The sequence below is a fragment of the Leuciscus leuciscus genome, assembly GCF_965113295.1.
Source record: "Leuciscus leuciscus genome assembly, chromosome: 8".
Taxonomy (NCBI): Eukaryota; Metazoa; Chordata; class Actinopteri; order Cypriniformes; family Leuciscidae; genus Leuciscus; species Leuciscus leuciscus.
Window position 1 is genome coordinate 26,216,181 of NC_138732.1, and position 14,563 is coordinate 26,230,743.

Below are 14,563 nucleotides of genomic sequence, written 5' to 3' on the forward strand. Positions count from 1 at the left end.
GGAGATGAGATGAGCGGCCATTTTCAATTCACAAGGTGTTGTGGGACTAAAAATGGAGAGGAGCAAATGGGGAAAGCGTCAAAACAGTGAGAAACTTTGTATTTAAATGAGAGTTGAAGAATGTGGGCTGACAGCCAATCTCTGTGAGGCTTTTTGCTGCTCAGCCTACAAACAACTAAATGGATTTGAGTCGGATACATCAAAACATCAGACTTCAATGGTTCTTTGCAGCACCTTGTTCTTCTTATCAAGACCAATTTTGGCTGGATCAGTCTTCTGTTGCTATAAGGTTCTATTGAGATAGTTCTATTGAAAGTTCTTGATGTTACATTAGGCTCATTAAATCAGTGTTTTGATATGCAAAGTTACTTATAGTCAACAGAATGTTCAAAAGTGACCATCAAAATAAAATGTTACCGTAATATTTTGAGAATAAAACTGTAATATTGCGTTTTAAGTTTTGAGAATAAAATGTTTCGAAAAGAGTTAAAATTATGAGAATGAAGCATTTATAGTATTCTGATATTGTCATTATGACGTGTCTTATAATGCTAAGACATTTTTTCTTAAACTTTTACTGTTTTAATTCCTTAATGATATGACTTCATCTGTAAAAAAAATAAAAAAAATAAATTATTCTCATCATGATTCTCTAAATCTTAGATGTTTGATTTTTGTTTTTACAAAGCGCTAAAACTTCTGCTTTTGGTTGTAATTGGAAACTTTATTTGTAAGATTGTTGGGTTACTAGATGTTCTGTGGCTATCACCTTTGCACATTTCACAAGTTCACACTTATATATAATCAGATAGAGTAAAGGTTATGTGTATTTGGCCTGGTGTCTGATGGGGAGGGCTCTGAGGTCGGAATTTGGCTGAACCCAGAGTATTTCCCCATCCCAGGCTGGGATAAGAACAGTTAGGAGTGAGGAGATGGGGTGGTGGAGGGATGCTAGAAAACTGTTGTGGGACAGAGGTAAGTCTGCTGTATATATACCACCTGTCGCGCTAATTAAAATGATTATCTGAACGTGCTCCTCCTGAACTTTGTTAATAAAACATCATGTTGTGAAAAAAGGAAATTCAGGGGTAATGCAGGCGGTTCAGACAACTCAAATAAACAGACTACTCTGAGGCACAACTCATTACGACCAAAGGAAATGCCTCTTGATGTGAAAGGAGATGGAACAAAATAAAAGGAATGCCATTAAAACGTCATTTTAGCATTCCGATCAACATCATCAAACAGAATGGTCTGCATCATGATGTTAATGCAAAAGCACAGTAAATAACTAAGGCTGAGGTCAGTAAAACCTGAGGAAAATGAAAATAAGCAGCTCACTCTGGCTCTCGAAATCTCTCTCTATTTCATTGCGATTAATAATCACAGAAGAGCCAAGAATGTCTGCCCACATCATTCAGATAAAAGCTTTGTTGATTCTTACAGAGATGATGAAAAATCCAGTCCAGACACAAAGCTTCAACAAACAAACTGAGACTCTATGACTAATTTCCACAGGACAGCGGAGCAAAACAAGGGTATAACTAAAGGAGATGACAGCGAAAACAAGTTTCAGAGCAATGCTAATACACAACAACTGAGACTGTCCCACACCGGAGACACATTTACACTGCTAATACACGTGCTAATAAGATGTTCTGGGAACCATGACATTTGAAGTGAATATTATTGTACTAGGGTCCCTGTGTGTCAGTGTGTGTGTGTTTTTTAATTATTATTTAACTATGACTTTTTGTTAAATAAGTATTTTTCTAATCCCTGAGCTCTGTTCTAGTCAGTCACAATACAAAGAGGCTCTAGATAAAGACACTGTACATTGAAATGAAATGTTTGAAATATTCAAGCATTGACTATGATTACACGCACTGCAATACGTTTTTTCTTCCTTCACATGTACGACAAACGTTGTTTCTTTTACATTCTTTTTCACAAACGCTCATTCTTTTTCAATAAAGAGCATTCTCATATGTTAGTATATCTTTGTTATATAAGTTTTGCATTACTAAAGCGTTATTTTAAAAGCCAGGTTGTGCAGTAGATTGCCATATTGTATTAAATAGATCTTACCTGCGGTGATGGAGGCCAGACGGACAAAGTCATAGCCTTTCTGCACTGCTTCATATGGATAGTTCTCTACCAGGTTAAGCCCTGCAAGAACAAACATTTTGTTTCAGAAATCAAATACTATATTAAATGTTTTAAAGGGAACAATATATTTTATGGGATCATGTGGAGTCCAGCAACCAGATCCATCCAGTCCTAACCAGTGTGGCGTGATAGCAGTTGTTAGAACTATCCCACAATTTACCAATACACCACCGCTACGACAGCATTTCAAAAGTTGCTGTGTATTCTGACAAATCTAAAACTTTCTATAACCAATATAGAAACTTGAAATATTTAATTATATCACAGTAGATGTTTTGACCGTGATTTTTAAAGGGCTCTTAAAAGTGTGAAATGGGTTTCTATTTTTACCATCTACATACCAGTGAGATTTCACTCTGGGATAGACCTGGCAAGAAACCAGGCAACCGACAAAATGTCCTGTTGCGGAACTTGCGGTTGGTTAGGACATCAACTTCGATTAAATTTATACGAGATTTTATCGATTGGCGCTTTATTGTGTTGCGCCTGGCTAGGACATTGTGTTTAATGTACTTTTTCCATTCTGTCGTTGACAGCTTTAAGAATTCAACATAAATGACTGCTGCATACCAGTGTAGTTCACACTTCAAGTTACTCAATACTGAATATGTGTTGTTAGGCAGTCATATGTCATATTTTAATTTGTTCATGCTTGTGATGCCTGTACCATGACAGTTTCATATGTTATATGTTTTATGAGAGTTATATGTTTTTGAAGCTTGTTTCAATAAACAGTTGGGGATAGGATTGGGTTAGGTTATATACACTTATCCTATTATGCCTGCAGACTGTATGATTTCAGTAATCCTATAAGACTATTACAAATCAGGCTGTATGATATGTATCTAATAAACTTGGGTACAACATGTATGTACTGTACGATGATGACACCTATTGATTTGTAGGCTGCGGCACAAGTTAATATAGAATAATAAAACATCATCAGCATGCAATTGGTGAAATGAGTTGAACTGCGCTTAAAAAAAAGGAGGATGTGAAAGAGGAGAATATGGACGTGGTCATGGCTAGGGAAAAGAGGCCAACTTGGCATGCCAATTTTGCAAATGGAGCTTGAGGTAAGTGGTTTTATATTTTAGCGCCATGTCGCTTTAATCAATATGCCATTTCATGTTGCATTTTTATTGGCTAATCAGTAGCAGTAACACTGTGAGATGATTATGCTTAATTTATGACACTGTCAGAAAATTATCGCAGGCTATCTTTGGTTGCAAGACCGTGACAACAGCCGTCTATGAACCTCTCTAATGTACGACTTAGGACCACCGTTTAGAAGCCAGGACAGAAATCGCCATGATTGGTCATCTTTCATCTGGGACAGCCCAAAATCATACAATGTGGTCCGGGCATAAATAAAATTAGAGCAATAAATTGACCAAAAGTGACAGTTAAAAACTTTTACATTATTTCAAAAGATTTTTTTTGGGGGGGGGGGGTTATTTAAATGATGTTCTTTTTAACTTTCCAATCATCAAAGAATCCTGAAAAAATTTATAATGTATAAATGTATATAAAGATATTAAGCAGCACAACCGTTTTCAGCATTGATAATAATAAGAAATGCTTCTTGAGCAGCAAATCAGCATATTAGACTGGAGTAATGATGATGAAAATTCAGCTTTATCGTCACATGAATAAATTACATTTTAAAACATATTCAAATAAAAAAATGTATTTTAAATTGTAAAAATATGAAACAATATTACTGTTTTTAATGCATAAAAAAAACACCTTAGTGAGAATTAGACACTTTCTTTAAACTTTTTCCGAAATAGTTTACTTTCTCAAGGGTGGCCTCAAGACATTTAGATACGAAGAAAGGTATTGTTGTGTTACTCACCATGCATTCCAGATTGGTGGAGACTCCAATATATGCTGAGACAGTTTTTCTCTCTCTTCATGCCTCGTCTGCACTGGCAGCCGTGCAGAGGGCTGGACAACAGCGCAGAGACTGCATTTGCACACTGACTGCGGGCCCCGGGGCCGAGTTTCATGCTGCCGTTCCCAGCAACGCATTGGCGAAGGGTCCGAAGGCGCGGGCTGCAGGTCTCATCACTGGAACAGGTGTCTCCCGCTATAAGACAGTCTCTCCCCGCAGAAAGAAGTACCTGCAAAGCTAAAGGATAGGGGCTAAATTTAATAAGGAAGGGATCTGGTTTTGCCAGATGTGGTTTACTAAATGTATAGTGTACTTTACTGATATCATTAGGAGAGCAAACAAACAACATTGAAATATCCATCTTCTCAAGTTTAAGTAGCTGGTAAGTGGTACTGGAGCAACATGTCTGGCCACCAGACAAAAAACATCTCCATTTCCACACAAAACGCCTATCAAATAACCATCAGGTTTCACAGGTTACCCTCAAACACCTGCACTTCATTAGATACAATCACATCCCATCTGGGGCCGTTCAAATGTAATTATTCACTTTTACTAACTACAGCCTGCTGATCCGGGTTTGTATATTTATGCTTTTGTTTACTTATGTAAACCCTTTGTTAATTGTATTTACTTGAATTGTATATTGACATGCATATGCTGTATTTGTTAAATGAATAAACTGTCTGGATTGAGAAGTATAACTTTGATACATACAGCACTAAAATAGTCCATTTTAATGCAGAAAAGTTGGGAAAATGTCTGACAAACATGTGATTGTGATACATTTGGGACATAAATATTCCAAATCTTTTGAATTAACATATTATTCAAATTTAGGTACACATGATAGATTTTTAGCCAATTACTGACATCTATTTTACATGAGCAGACACATTTGCTTTTATTTATACATCATACTGTATATTACTTGGGGAAATCAAAATGACTTTGCAATTTGAGGTCAGTAACATGATAAGCTTCTAATACTGGAGATGTAACTTGGCATTGCTAAAAGCGTCAGAATGAATGCGTTTTAAAAAAAAGAATAGATGTGATGTGACTCATTTCCTGAAATGACATACAGACATATACATAAAATATTCTTCAGGTTGCAACACCATCTGTTAATCCCCTGATTAAATTCAAAGAGAAAGTGCTCAGAACTAAATTCAAACAAAATGAGGAAATACATTATTTCATCATCTAACAGATTTATACATGTTCTAGTGTTTTGGACAAATGACAACGTTAAATAAGAAGTAAAATCACAACCACATTTTTGGATCGAAAAGCAAATTAACAGCTCACTGTTGAAAAGCATCATTGCATGTCTTTGACATGGCTTTTCATCCATCTGTGTGCTTGTCGGTGATAGCCTGATGTTTTTCAGCCTCCGTCCGGAATAGCAGAACCTGTGGGCTGGTATTTTGTACCCAAAAAACTCAAAGGCTCTCTGACAGATGCAACCATATGCAGAGAGTTTTGTGGAGGCAGGGAAGGCAATGTATCATGACTACAGACATGAGAATAAATCAACATGACAGCAGGCAAAATGAGACTTTCTATATCTTATTAGAGCATTGTTCAACATTAGTGCCTGAGCTGGATTAGGGAAGGAATAGTCTTAAAAAAAAAAACCAAAAAACAGCCACAGTTTGATCAAACCAAACGCAACGAGACAATTCATTACTTCAATTAAACAATCCTGTCCTCTCCTTCCACCAGGCTAGGACGCATATTAATGAGGGACGCTACTTTCTTAACTTTAGTTCCTGATGCATGTGTAATTTATTCCTTTTCATTGTTTATTCGTGATTTACATTAACGACTGGAAATTGTGGCCATGAGGGAGACGTGTTTGAACTAATTCATATGGGAGTGAAGTAAAAAGCTTGTTTGTTAAGCCCTGAACAATTGGCCCTTGAGACTGGCTTCTGTAATGTGTGATGATCATTTCTGCTCTAATGACTAGAACTGCACGCCGTGATGAATGTCATATTTTTTCCTCATTACACAAAAATCTGACACTCATGAAGATCGAGTTTAGTATAGTTACACAGCGCAGTGTGTGTGTAAGGCTATAGAACTGTTTATGGTTCTTCTTCAAATGACGCAGTTTCTTTGAGATACTCTGTAAAATCTTGTGGTGAACAGAACATTTCAGGGCCCAGTTTATGGCCGGGCCCTTCTCTTTCCGAAACAGTGGACAAAGGTTTGCTACATTTTGATTGGATCTAGGTGGACTAACACAAACAAACTGTCCAACGCCATCAGATAAAGATGCTAGGACAACAGACACCTCTTAGAGAGCAAGAAGAAGACCTCTGATACCAAGCCGGGAAGGACAGGACTTGGTCCACATGCAGATTCTGCCCTTCACCCGTCTAGAGACTAATTCCTAAGGTTTAGGCCTGTGACTGCCATAAGAATTCCTCAGGATCAGCAGTGGTGGGTGAAACAGAGAGATCACAATGATCCATCCAAATCCATTCATAACTATGTTTGGAAACCTTAAAACTGATGCAAACTACACACATACATTTCATATTTATTCTGAGAAATAAGAATTCTCACTGGCAGCTATTTGTATTGCAACATCTTACACAAGTTCAGCTGTTAATGTACAAATGAATAAATGCATGACAGTTCAATCTTTTTTTAGTTTGGACTCTTTTTGTTTAGAATATTGCCCAAGGTATTCTGGTCGTTGTTTGGAAAGTGTGAAATGCATTGGTAGAACTTTAAAGACACTTTAAAGACTTCTAACTGTGTGCTTTATGCAAATGAGTTCCACAGGGGAAAGAAAGGCGGGCCACACTGTGTGTGTCCCCTCTGATACCAGCAGCCAATCGAAGCACTGGAATGGAGAAGCGGCAAATTGCATTCTCCTCCTCATCGGAAAAAGGTTAAAGGTAACCATATTTTCAACAGACACTTCTCGTTCTGAGTCCCGGCCTGCGAAGGAGAGACAGAAACATATCCACCAAGTTCTGGGTCTCAGTCCTTTAAGGGAAGAGACTGTCACAGATACACCGCACAGTTTTGAGACACCGGTTCATCCTGAGAGACAACAACAGATTCCATGATCTGGATCTACTACAGCTTGTGAGGCAGCAAAAGATACGACCACGTTCTGAGCCTCCAGTATGGGAGGAAAGAGACATTAAGTTTTTGTTCAGCGAGACTGTATCAACTACAGCACGTCCCGAGTCTCCATGCCAGAGAGACGAAAGCGAATTGAACAAGTTTTGAGTGTCTGGCCCAGAGAGGCAGAAGACAAACAGACATTTGCAGGAGCAAATTTGGAATTTGGAACTCAGGAGAGCAAATCTTCACTTCAACGTTCCTTCATCTGCATGTTCCAGATTATTAAGGACCTTCTGCACCTACTTCAGGACAAGGACAAAGAATCTTTCATTTATTTGTTTGGTGCATAATCAGGTTCTTCACCTTATTAGTTTCAGAGAAACAGAAGTTTATCTTTCCATAACGTAACTCTGCCATAGCCACGCCCAACTTAATCACTTGTATTTCATGCGTCTTATGCACTTTATTCCTTTATCATTCATGGTATTCAGTTGTGTTAAGTTATTCTTGTGTATCTTTTGGTAATAAAATATATTTTATTACACTTATGACTTCCTTTTGCTGATAATACAGTAAGAGGCTCTACAAGTTAACAATCTCACCAATCTTTCCGATAAATCAGCTGACCAACTCCTTCTAGTTTACATTAATTCTAAATAAATGGAATGTTTGTTATATTTACACATAAAAATATTTCTAGAATTTCAAGAAAATATTGATATATGTGATAAATCGCAATGAATTTACTGGCACATGGCTTACAGTCAATTTGTGAATATGAAACTATAAAATCACATACTAAATGTGTCTGTGCAAAGTTATCAACAGATCATGTCATCCAGCATGTAAAGCCAGCTCTGTACTTCATAACATAAGAAAAAGGTTACCAAAAATTGGTAACACTTTACAATACACGTGCACTAATATGCATTAATTCATGCTTAACTAATTCACAGATAATCAACTAAAAGTCATAACATAATGATATCTTTGCAAATAATTATGATTAATTAAAGTAGACAACTTGAAGTTGAAATGCATGGCTTCGACTCATTGTGGTAATTAACACACTCATTGACACTATTATTTAATGTTAAGGAATTAATACATGATGGTACATTTAATTAATAGCAATCCATATACAGTATTACTTAATCAATTAATCTGACAGACTCTTTATTAATTGCTGATGCAGTAATCATTAATGAATGGTTCAAGCATGAATTAACCGTATTGTAAAGTTAACTAAAAATGAAGTGGGAGCACTTGAATTACAATAGAAACACACAAGCAGAAGTTCAGTCTCACCACTGTTACTGTTCCAACACATGTTTGTGCAGAAGAAGGAATATGAGTGATACACAACAACAACAACAACAACAACAACAAAAAAGCTGCACATTTCTGATTTTAAACATCCCTACCACAGCTGCAGGCAACACAGCTTAACATATTTTTTAACCTGAAACACTTCAAGACCCATATGTGTTCGAATAAAGAAAGAAAGAAAAACAATTTCAACAAAGATGTTTTTTGAAGAAACTAATACGTTGTGTGTATTATTGAAAAAAGGCTGTGTTTCATTCAATATTTGTCCTTCACACTCTTGCAGTCCTGCCGGCCATGCAGTATTTCCAATATGTTCTCTGCCTGTAGGGTTCCAGTGAATGCCTATTCATGCAATCTCTTTTCAGATGCTTAGGTAGGCGAGTGGAGAGAGATGTGTGAAGGTGAAAATATGACGTTAGCTGCCAAGTCATAACATATAATGAAATCTAATACTATTCGTTAGCTAACGTGACATTTTGTCTTGAAATGAATGTCGTATTCTTGAATGCTGAAAGTGACAGTATTGAACATTCCCTACTCAAGTTTAAATACAGACAAATGTGATATGAGATTTGAGAGCTTTGCCAGAGGGCAAGATTTTCAAAATACAAAAAATCATCAGAAAAAATCATCTTCAGAAGACTTGGAGTTAATATAAACTACTTTTATGGTGCTTTTGCCTTCTTTAAAATAAGGCAGGGCTTAACCAGGACCTTGTATACTCACAGCCTTCATATAGCATTTATTTATCTTGTAATTCACAATGACAATGTCATATTAGTGTTAAAAACCTGCTAAAGCTTAAGTAGAAGCCTAACATCACTGCAACCACAAAACCTTCACATTTAACTATAAAATACAAAGCCATTATAAGGTTTACAGTTTGGTACAGACACAGGTAATTCAGCCAATCAAAAACACCCATCAAGTTCTACAGTCACTTCCCTTTTAGTTCATAATTGTCATTCACGGCACATCAAAGCCTGTGGGCTTTCAACCAGCAAATCATGGCTTTTTGCTTCTGTATTTTTCTACACATGCACAAACACACTAACAAACACACAATCTCTTTTAAGCAGCTGGTGCCCTGTCCATTGTGAAAAGTGAGAGGCAAAATTGCACAGCGGGAGTTCTATTGGTCTAAAAATGATAACCTGTTGTTCAGAGACCCCTAAGTGGGCCTGTTGTTGTAAAGATGAATGGAACAATTCTACAGTCTGTGTCCACCCCAATCGTGATGAATACTGTCCCAAATCCGCATGGGCTCATTGACCAATATCTGATCCAATCCGACAAGGGAGTTATTGATCAAGTCTGATTTCAAAGTTAGCACATACTAATCCGACTCAAAGTTTTAAAAGACTATAACATTCACTATTTTCACTTACTCAACTGACTTCTTTAAAGGTTACGTGTAATTCAGGGATTTTGGCACTTTGGAAATCATCTCGCACCAATGTTTACAGCAGGCAACTAAAACACAGTACGAGCCGTCATGTCCGATGACTCTTATGACCTGGTTCTTTTTAATGAGTCAGGTTCACAAAAACATCACTTGTGATTTAGCCGTTTGAATAAGAAACGCTCAGAGCTGTTACTGAGTTCGCATAACTGACTCACACTGAACCATGAGGCATTTATGAGTCCAATTCAGAGTTGCCAGCTATCACGCATTTGATGTGATACACACACAGTCATGCTCTCACACCAAATAAAAAGACAACACAAAATAAATCACTATAAATCAGCATATGATTGGTCTAACACAGACATTCTCGATTGGACTGGTCTAAAGCATCAAGAGTCTGCACCAATGGAAAATATCTTTCCATAAAAGCTAGCTTTCTGCCGTACTGGAGAGAATGTGACGGAAGTGTTTTTGGAAGAGGCCACAAATCAAACTACATTAGTAAAAGTGCAGGACCCAAGCTCTCCCAAACATGAGAGTTCTTTACCAGAGGTCATACATGCAGTGTGTGGCGAGCAGAACGAGGCATATATCGAATTTATGTGCATATATCCATTTCACAAAACTATTTGTCATAAGAAGCATGTCAAGCAGACAAAGTAACAATGAGTGCAATAATTTTGAATATCCATTTTCTTTAAATATTTGCTCTATAATCTGATGCTTTTTAATTATCTTGGTGTTTTAAAACTGTGGACAAACAAGGTGTAGGTTTCTATTATAATATATATATATATATATATATATATATATATATATATATATATATATATATATACACACACAATGTAGTATATATACTACATTGTTACACAATGTAGAGCATCCAAAAATACATTTAGTATTTGCTTTTCAATTAATTCACTCGTAAGAAATTTGACTGTTTGGTAAAGATCTGCCAGGCAATACATTCCATCCACCACATGTCAAATAGGCACATGTGATTTATTCAGCCCATGTGATCAAAATCTCACTTCAGCCTAGTATATAAAGTTGGCAACCCTTGTCTAACTAGAAATGAACTAAGAACTGTTACTCTTGTGTAATGTGTATATATATATATATATATTTTTTTTTTAAGACTTATATCAGTCTATGAATATTTACAACATAGTTTTGTAAAAATAATAGTATTCCTTAAAAAAACTAATAACGGTATGCTAAAAAATCACAAGCATATTAATAGTTGTTGTTTAGCATACAAAGTCCAATCGTAAGATTGAATCAACTGTACGGAAACAAAAAAACACTTTGTTGCTCTGTAATTCATGTTAACTCTTTCCCCGCGATTAATGGAATTTTTCGTCATTTATGACACAGCGCTTTCCTGCCATGTTTTCACTGTTATATGGTAGGGGGCGCTGTTACGCATCTTCTGAAAGAATAGAGACTCTCCGGATCAAAACATTGGCGATAAATGCATTGCTTATGCACAGGTAAAAAATAACCTGATCATCAAACATTCAACAGCATATAAATCAATAAATCAAAACTGCCTAACATTACCAAATTAAATGTCGATCCATGATGAGGCGTAGGACTGTGCTGCTTTGGGGGTGTTGATGGACTCTATCTACTCCATCTATGTTTTTTGATCATCGTTCTGAATCCGATCCAGATGTAGTCTTTGACAAAAATGTGATTTTCTCAGCTATTTGTTCAAAATGTTGCTTTTTTAAAAGAAACTTACCCATATTCAAGTGTTGATTGAAAAAAGAATGCATGAAGCTTAAATAAAACGAGGCTTTTGATATTATATTGCATGTTCAATTATTCTGGGGGCCATCAAAGTTTTGTGAAAATTATCAATAAATGCTGGCTGGGAAATAATTTTTTTAATTTTACTTTATTTTACAGTGTCCTTGTTACATACGTTACATGTACTTACCATAGTAATAACAGTAAATTATGCAGAGTTACATGCAACTAACCCTCAACCAAATCCTACCCTAACCCTATAGTATAGTACATGTACAGTAGTTGCTTAATATTACTCAGTACTTAAATATATAATTACACTGTAACAATGACACCTTAAAATAAAGTGTAACCGAGTTAATTAATATAAAGAGGCAAATAATGGTGTGAGAAATTACATAGTGTACTTCATCGTCATCTATCCAAATGTTTGGAATTTTAAGTGAGCATGCAAAGAACCAACCCTGTGATCAAGTGTCCATAAACATACAGAGCTGCAGTAGTGAAAAGACAGATGGTCAGTTCCGAGATTTCAACGGTGGTCTGAAACCACAGCCTCTCTCCATCGCTGCTAATGCTGCATTGGCAGAAGCCAGAATAGACACCATACATCATGAATGCAAATGAAGTGCTTGATTTGACATTTCCAATAAGCCTGTCTCAGTGTACCAGTGGGTTTAGCCAATTAACCATGTCAGTAATCAATTCCTTCAGAGCCCTGTGCTAAGTCCTCACTTCTCCTTGCACATAAATCAAAGACAGATTAGCCGATCAGTTACCCAGATGCACCAAACTAACGACCCACTTTAGAATGGATGACAGTGAAAATGAAAGTTAATGGAGTCTGTTAGGGTGCCACCAACAGAGCCCCTTTATACTTTCACAGACACTCCCTGTGAGGAAAGAAAATGATGTTGTTCTACAAATGTGAATGTCATTTTAATTACAATCAAACAGAGAGAACTGTTTTATGTGGATAAGGTGATATGTGTCAGTTTTGCCAATGTTAAAATACCAACTCTCATCCCAGTTTAATACGCAGGAAAAGTAAACACTGGAACTAACAAACTAACTTCAGCATCCCAACCAACCTGAATGTTGTCTCATCCAATAGTGTGAGTTTGGGGCGGGGCTACCTGTTTGTTTAACCAATGGCAGATAGCAGCATTATGTTTAACTTTACTTTTTACCAGTTGAATTTTTCGTTTACATTCTGGGCCAGATTTACTAACAGTAAACTCAGCGCAAACTCTCTTTTGGCGTTAAAAAACTAATGTTAGGATTTACTAAAGACATGCAGTGGGTTATTTTTGCGGCTGACCTTATTGCATATGTACAGTATTTGTAGGAGTTTCCCTTTCAGACGCAAATTTTATGGAAGGAGAGTATCATGCAAGGTGATTTACTATGGTTTGCGCTAGTCTATTTACTGGTATTCAAGCCATTATTTTCTGGCCCCTAAAAAAGCATGTCTTAATATGCGCTGCTCTTGGTAGATTGCGTTGGTCATTATAGAAATGATCGGGCTGCGTCTGTGTTCTTTAATGTGTTCGTCGTCAGTAGGTCACAAGCAGAACTTTTCACTTTCATCTGCGCTTTTTTGGAATTGCGCTCTCACGCTAATTTGCCCTGTTTAGTAAATCTGGCCCATTATCTCTTAAACTTGAGTGCTCTTATGTAATCATTTCAAGGTTTAGTTAGGATCTGCAATACTTTTATTGTTTTAAGTTTTATATATCAACTTCAGTTTAATATGTCTATTTAGTTAAAAGCAACCGTTTTAGTTGGAGATGGTGAGCCGTCTAAGACCTACATAATTAACCGGTTTGCCAATTGTCAGCGTCATGCAAATGATACATTTTACGCACGTGACAGCCTGAGGCATTATGAATGTTCGTTAAAACTTAAAGACATGAATGTGTAATGAGGGTGAATTCACAGCTCAAATATGAGGAACTGGCTAATGACGGCCTAGCCGCACATCCCTGACCTTTACGTCACGCACACAGAATCAGATAGAGAATTTGATACTCACACAAAAACATTTCATTACACACAAAACCGAAAGAGATGATATTAAATTTAGAGCAGCCAATCAAAAGTTTAAGGGATTTAAATATTAGAATGCCAAAAAGACAAGATGCCACGCACTAGCAGAAACCAGCACAGACACAATTCCTCAACTGGGCACAAAAACCACTTACTGACATCAAAGGAAAATAAATTGCTCTTAGAAAATTGAGACAGCAAAACATTTTAAGGTGTTTAAAAATTGTAGGAATCACAACTGTTCCAATCTATATGCAACGCATCACACATATTTGTGTGTACCAGAGATACAGCCCAGAGCAAAGACAGATTTACTTGTACAATGTTTTGATAGAGAAGCAATTTCCAAAAGTCAGTTCCAGGGGAAATATGTCCTCGTCTTCCTCTGCAATGCAGCTTTAGCACTGAAAAGAAGAGATATTTTATCTGCTGTTCAATATAGTAAAAAAGTTTCATATTTAATAATTTTTTCCCCCAACCTTTTCACTTCTAGTATTCCGACATATAGTCAAGATACGTGTCCTGATTTAAAAGGCAGCTGAATTTGAGGGGGGGAAATGTCACGTTCCAAATTTATAACAGGGTTCATTTTCCATTTCAAAATTCCAGACTCAAATTTTCAAACCTTTCTGTAGATTTTTCAGACCATATTTAACATAAATGCTTCATACATCATTATTTTCAACATTACATTTGGCATATAGTAGTCATCTGTAAATTATCTTAATGTTTTCATTGGTTTTCTCGATGGGATAGCATGCGCTTACATCAGGTGTGCCCTGATCCTGCTCGACTGTCCTGCACAGTTCATCTCCAAACCTAATCAAACACACCTGCATTAATTTTCAAGTGATCCTAAAGAC

General features: G+C 36.6%; 1 protein-coding gene and 1 long non-coding RNA gene across 2 annotated transcripts in view; one reads left to right on the forward strand and one right to left on the reverse strand.

The window, feature by feature from the left end:
* Positions 1-14,563, forward strand: part of LOC309504606 — a 384,924-nt gene that overhangs the window by 191,175 nt on the left and 179,186 nt on the right. The gene's annotated exons all lie outside the window — the stretch shown is intronic.
* The window catches only part of gfra4b (GDNF family receptor alpha 4b), a 64,178-nt gene that overhangs the window by 8,923 nt on the left and 40,692 nt on the right, over positions 1-14,563 (reverse strand). Inside the window, exons 2-3 of the mRNA XM_082177748.1 lie at positions 4,028-4,303; positions 2,089-2,169 (exon numbers count right to left, since the gene is read on the reverse strand). Coding sequence (XP_082033874.1) covers positions 2,089-2,169; positions 4,028-4,303 — 357 coding nt within the window. The remainder of the gene's footprint in view (positions 1-2,088; positions 2,170-4,027; positions 4,304-14,563) is intronic.